At 40.9% G+C, this 5,382-nt stretch overlaps 1 protein-coding gene across 1 annotated transcript; it reads left to right on the top strand.

Annotated features, from left to right (window-relative positions):
• The first annotated feature begins 771 nt into the window (after nt 1–771).
• On the top strand, nt 772–5,049 carry LOC147864098 (SWAP (Suppressor-of-White-APricot)/surp domain-containing protein). Its single transcript, XM_087319772.1, has 3 exons — nt 772–1,194; nt 1,828–1,985; nt 2,345–5,049. The coding sequence occupies exons 1-3, from the start codon at nt 798–800 to the stop codon at nt 4,109–4,111; spliced, it is 2,322 nt and encodes a 773-aa protein (XP_087175898.1). The 5' UTR covers nt 772–797; the 3' UTR covers nt 4,112–5,049.
• The last annotated feature ends 333 nt before the right edge of the window (nt 5,050–5,382 follow it).

The following is a 5,382-nucleotide window of genomic DNA, read 5'->3' as shown; positions in this document are numbered from 1 at the left end:
CAAGGAGAATAGACACGAGATTTTCTTTGAACTCAAATGACCCTAAGTTTTTTGTTATTGTTCTAGAATGCTCTATTTGTACACCTTGAGCCTTTGAACTCAAATGACCCTAAGTTTTTTGTTATTGTTCTAGAATGCTCTATTTGTACACCTTGAGCGATGGTGAATTGCATGTTTTCTTCATAGGTATATTTATGTACTTGGGGGGTATATGTAAATAATCGTTCGATATATGTATGCCCCACGTGTGTGTGTGTGTGTGTGTGTGTGTATTAACGGGGAAGAGGTTTGTGCCCCGAAGATCACAACCACAAGTTATTCTTTAATTCGGTCAATGCCCATAGGTTCTAGTTATTTTCCACGAACGCCCATTTGCCAACCCATTCATTATTTCACGAGGTATGCATGGTGTGCGCAGTAGTAAGTAAGTAAATACTACTCGCTCCAACAAAGAAGATATATGTACATGTATGTATATATATATGTACTCTTTGAGTAAGTAATCAATGAACACGGACGGTCTTCTCCTCTTAAGGGGGGGGTATTGTTGGAAATTAAGGAAGAAAACGCAAAGGAGAGAAGGGAAAAGGGGGGGGCATTTACGGAAATAAAAAGAAAATGCAGAGTAAAGTCTCTCTGTCGATTCAGATTGTATCATCTGTATCAGAGTTGTATGATAGGCAGAGTAGCCTTTGCTTTTCTTATGTTGAGAGAGATTAGGGTTAGGTCAGACAAAATTCAGACAGACAGGCGCAGATAGATAGATATATAGATAGATATCGAGGGAGAGAGAAGCGATGAGGCCACTGGCGAAGGAGATGGAGATGGAGATGGAGAAGGAGAAGGAGAAGGAGAAGGAGAGGTCGTGGTCATCGTTCCAGATCACAGGGGTACATGCTCTGCTCTTCGATGATGACACGCTGGCGGCTTTTGTTGATTCTCCGGATGCCCTTCTCCCCTGGAACGGTGATCCATCCCTGCTCATCGATCGATTCGATGTCCGACACCTCATCCAAGATCTCAGCGGGGTCCGCAGACGCCGCCCTGCCCCTCCCCTCGAACCTGGTGTGTCAGAAGAAGACCTCGCATACGAAAGATTCCGAGATCTCCATGAAAAAGTAACAGACGAGGATAAAGAAAAAGAAACAGGAAAAGATGAAGAAGTTTTTCCTCATCTTCGTCATTCCCTCCAAGGTAGGATTTTGCATAATTCTTCTATAACTCCCCTCCCCTCCCCTCCCCTTCTTCCTCTTTCAGGACGTTTTGATGAAAACAATTAGGGCTTTTTGGGGGTGTATTTATGGCTCTGCATTCTATGCATTTTGTTATCATTCATCTTTTATGGTTCCCGAATTGGTCCGAAATCTTCATGGTGAAAAGTTGCAGAGCTTATAATTTGCTTCCAAGGAAAAAAAAAAGACTACTTCTTCTCTTTGACTACATTCTGTTGTCTTCTACGAGCAAGTGTAAGTAAGAGCCTCCTTTACAAATGATGATTAGTACACATTTCTCTTTTCCATGTTTGGTTTTTCATTGATGATAATCAGTATTGGATTTGTATGCAAACTTGATATAAATTGTTGAAGCTTAATTATTAATATTCTTTTGAGATTAATTGCATCTTGAAGGTTAATTAATTGATTTTGTTGAAGTTTGAGCTTAATTGGAAACGATGATGATGATGCTGTGTTGAAATTGAGAGGCTGTCTGGACTTTTTACGTGATGGCAATGTAGTTTGAAGGCCGACTTCTTGGCCGGCCGCCCATTTCTAGTAGATGTATATGTCTGACTTATGTGATCCCTTTTATTCTTATTTTGGTTTACAGAGCCTTCAAAGTCTATTTCTGGAAATTCCCATTACCAAGCGGTCCCTTTTTCTTACTCTTCAGAAGCAACCGTGAACATGAAGGCCGAGGAAACTTCCATGAAGATCAGAAGCTTTGTTCCACCATTTCCAGTCCCCGAGTTTCTCCAATCAAAACTGGTAAATCTCTTTAAACTTTTTTAGACTTAAAAGTCATCTTGGAATATGGAGCTATAAATAGCCATACTTATTAAATGTAAATAGGCACATATATGGATGTAAATAGGCAACTAGATTCAAACCTGTGACATGCTCCTTATCTCGTTGCTGGTGAAGCTATAGTGTTGGTGAGGAAATTACTCCTTTAATCTTATTGTGTCAGACTGATTACATGAATTTCTGCAGGTGGGGATGATTAATGGCTTTTGGATGAAGCCCAACAGCCATGGTTTTTGCAACAGGGGGTTTGTATTATTCTAGGCCTCATTATGCCACAAACACAGTGTAGGATTGACATCTCTTTTATTTGTTTCTTTCAGCCGGGATCTGAGAAATTGCATCAAATAATGGCGGGAACAGCAAAATTTGTGAATGAGCATGGTGGGCAGTCGGAATTTCTTTTGAAGGTGAAGCAAGGGGACAATCCAATGTTTGGCTTCCTAAATAGCGATCATCATCTTCATGAGTATTATAGATACCTTGTGCAACATCCAGAGTTGCTAAGACCAGTGTCAGGGAGTAATGCTGAGTCTAAAAGCATTGGTGGAGAGGGGCTCTCTCTGCTTGGTTCGGCATATGGTACTGGTGACGACGACGACGACGACGAAGATCATGGCAATGATAATAATAAAGATAAAGAGGGGGATCTAGGCAGGTTAAAGAATGTGAAGGAGTTAGTAGGTGCGCCTTCTGCCCATGTTGGTGAAGGAAAGTCAAAGGAAAGTGGTGCAAATGGCTTGGCTGCAATGGATAAGGTTTCTAGTTCTAGTAGATTCCTAAAAGGGGCGGGATCTAAAGCATCCAAGGTTGTAGCCAAAGAACCTGTCCAACTCGAAAAGAAAAAGAAAATTATTGCCGGAGCAAAAGAGTACATTCCACCGAATAAGACTATTCTTCCAGAGCTTAAGGATACCAAGGCTAAGAGTAAGAGCAAATCTGAGAAGGAGCACAAGGATAATATTGTCAATAGGCCATCTAGTAGATTCGAACCAAGGGGTTCTTGGGAGTCTGTGCCCAACAAAGAGTATGGGATGAGTGCAGATGCAGCAGCTGCTGTTGTGCTTGCAGCCACGCGGGGCGCGAGAGGAATTATCAAACAAGATTCTAACAAATCTTCTTCAGGTTTATCACAAAGAGTGTTCTCGAATGGAGGCAGCCATGGTCTCAATATGAATGATAATGGGGTGACTGTAGCCAATGCCATGGCGCAAGCTGCAGCTCTTGCAGCCTCGCGAGAGGCTGATTCGGCTGATTCTCTTCTTACTCCAGCAGAGAAGCTGAAAGCAGAGAGGCTTAGGAGAGCAAAGATGTTTGCAGCTATGATTAAAAGTGGAAAATGCTCATCAGAAATCGATTTTGACCTGCCAGGGACTTTGGGTGTGGAAAGTGGAACAACTAATAGCAATAATGTTGCCAATGGTGATGATCTACATGTAAAGAATATGGAAACAAAGAATGGTGCATCTCACTCGATGAATAGAAAATCTTCTCTTGAAGAAGTGGAGGAGAATCGTGTTAAAGAATCAGAGCTTGATTCAAGGGGTACTAAGTCCAAGAAGTCTCATCGCCATAGAAAGTATTCAAGAAGTGATTCTGAACATGATCATCGTTCTGGCAAGAAGAGATCGCACCGGCGTCACAGGAGGGATAAGCATAGCAAACAGAAAAGGCATGATTCTGATTCTTCAGATGCTGAGGATCGTGAAGGCGGATCCAAAGTGAGTGATGAGGATTGTGTGTCCTATAAGCAGAGAAGACACCATCATAGTAAAAGAGAGCATAGTAGAAGTAAGAAAGACAGGAAGCCTGAAGATGATCAGGCAGATTCAGAAGGGGAAAGAAAAAGGCATAGGAAGATTCGAATGCGAGATCAGTCCGATTCAGACAAAGTGGCTTCAGGGAAACAAATTAAACAATCTCAAACCAAAGAACTAAATAAAGAAGTACTTCAAAAGGAGCGCTCTCAGAGCCCAAGTCTTTCAAAGGCTTTTAGCCTCCCTAGTGACCTTCGGAATCCTGGCATGACCATGGATGTGCCTGCAGATATTCGCGCTAAAGTCAGAGAGATGCTTTTATCTACTCTGTAGATTAAATGTGGCTAATATTTGCTTTTAAGGCAATGCAGTTTATGTTAATCTGTTCAAATACAAGGGTATGTGGTTTTGCATTTACTTCCGAAATCTTTTCTGATGGTGAGGTCAAGCCAGCAGTCAGTTATTGCTGTTTTCAGACAAAGGATATTGTGCCACCAGCATGCCAGAAAACTATTGGTCAGTGCAAAAGTGGGGCAGACCCAAAATTGTCCGCGTTTGTTTAGGGTTGTACAGTGTTCTGAGAAACATGAAATGTGAATACATGCATTTTTTATGAATTTAGTAGGAATTTTATATTTTTCCTTGGGCTTTGTGAATGTTTCCAATGATCTAGTTTGCCTGTTTCTTTTAACAATGAAATGCCATCAGCTGAGACTCAGCGTCATTTTCAGTTTAATCAGATGGCCGTTCGTTATTGCTGTGGCCCAATTTCAAGCAGTATTTCATTTGCCCCAATTTGAAGTGGCTACGTTAAGTCACGTGAAACTAAAGATGACAGTTGTTTCTCTGTGTGATTCACTTTGGAAAGTTTCAATCTTTTGTTTAAGCGACTTCGTAAGGATTACGATTAGATTAAATGATTTTATCAACTACCATAAAAGTTTGGAAACCATGATTAACCTACTGGTGAGGTTGGTCAATTGCTTGGTGATTAAGGGGTCTAAAATTGAATTTGAATTTTCGTTATTTGTGAAGCTGAAGGCAGTATTTGTGTCAAGGAGTTTACATCATTGATCCTGAGGGGGATTCACATGCGTTGCAGTGATGTTATTCTAATGTTCCACCCTCCAAGTTAATACCTTTTTAACAAGTTTTCTCTTGAGTTGTATATGATTCAAAGGTGATGATCCTATAGTGGATTCACATGCTTTGCATTGATGTTATTGTGATGTCCTGTCATCCAAGTTAATACATTTTTAACAAGTTTTCTCTGGAGTTGTATATAATTCAATTCTGATATACGTGTATCGCGAACTGAAGTCTGAGGAGTGAGAAATTGAAGTTTGAGGTCAAAACGAACAAGGCGCATGGCCTCCACCCGCAGCCCTCTTATCTTTGCAATTGGACCAACCATGTATCCTTCTTCATCATTTCATCATGTCCATCCAATAGTAATGGTCATTTGTTTAGATGTGTTTATTTGGGGGCTATCATACTATAATATCTAGGTCGTCGTCGACTTTATTGGACTGACCTAATATGTGTCATTGGGTACCCCACACATGATTGGTTTGGTAGATGTCATTACATGGCCTAGGTCCTAT

The sequence above is a fragment of the Azolla caroliniana genome, unplaced genomic scaffold (assembly GCF_043228905.1).
Source record: "Azolla caroliniana isolate FFs.n. ecotype wild unplaced genomic scaffold, voAzoCaro1.0.p SCAF_5, whole genome shotgun sequence".
Taxonomy (NCBI): Eukaryota; Viridiplantae; Streptophyta; class Polypodiopsida; order Salviniales; family Salviniaceae; genus Azolla; species Azolla caroliniana.
Note: the sequence above shows the minus strand (reverse complement) of the source record. Positions and strands in the feature narration are given on the sequence as shown.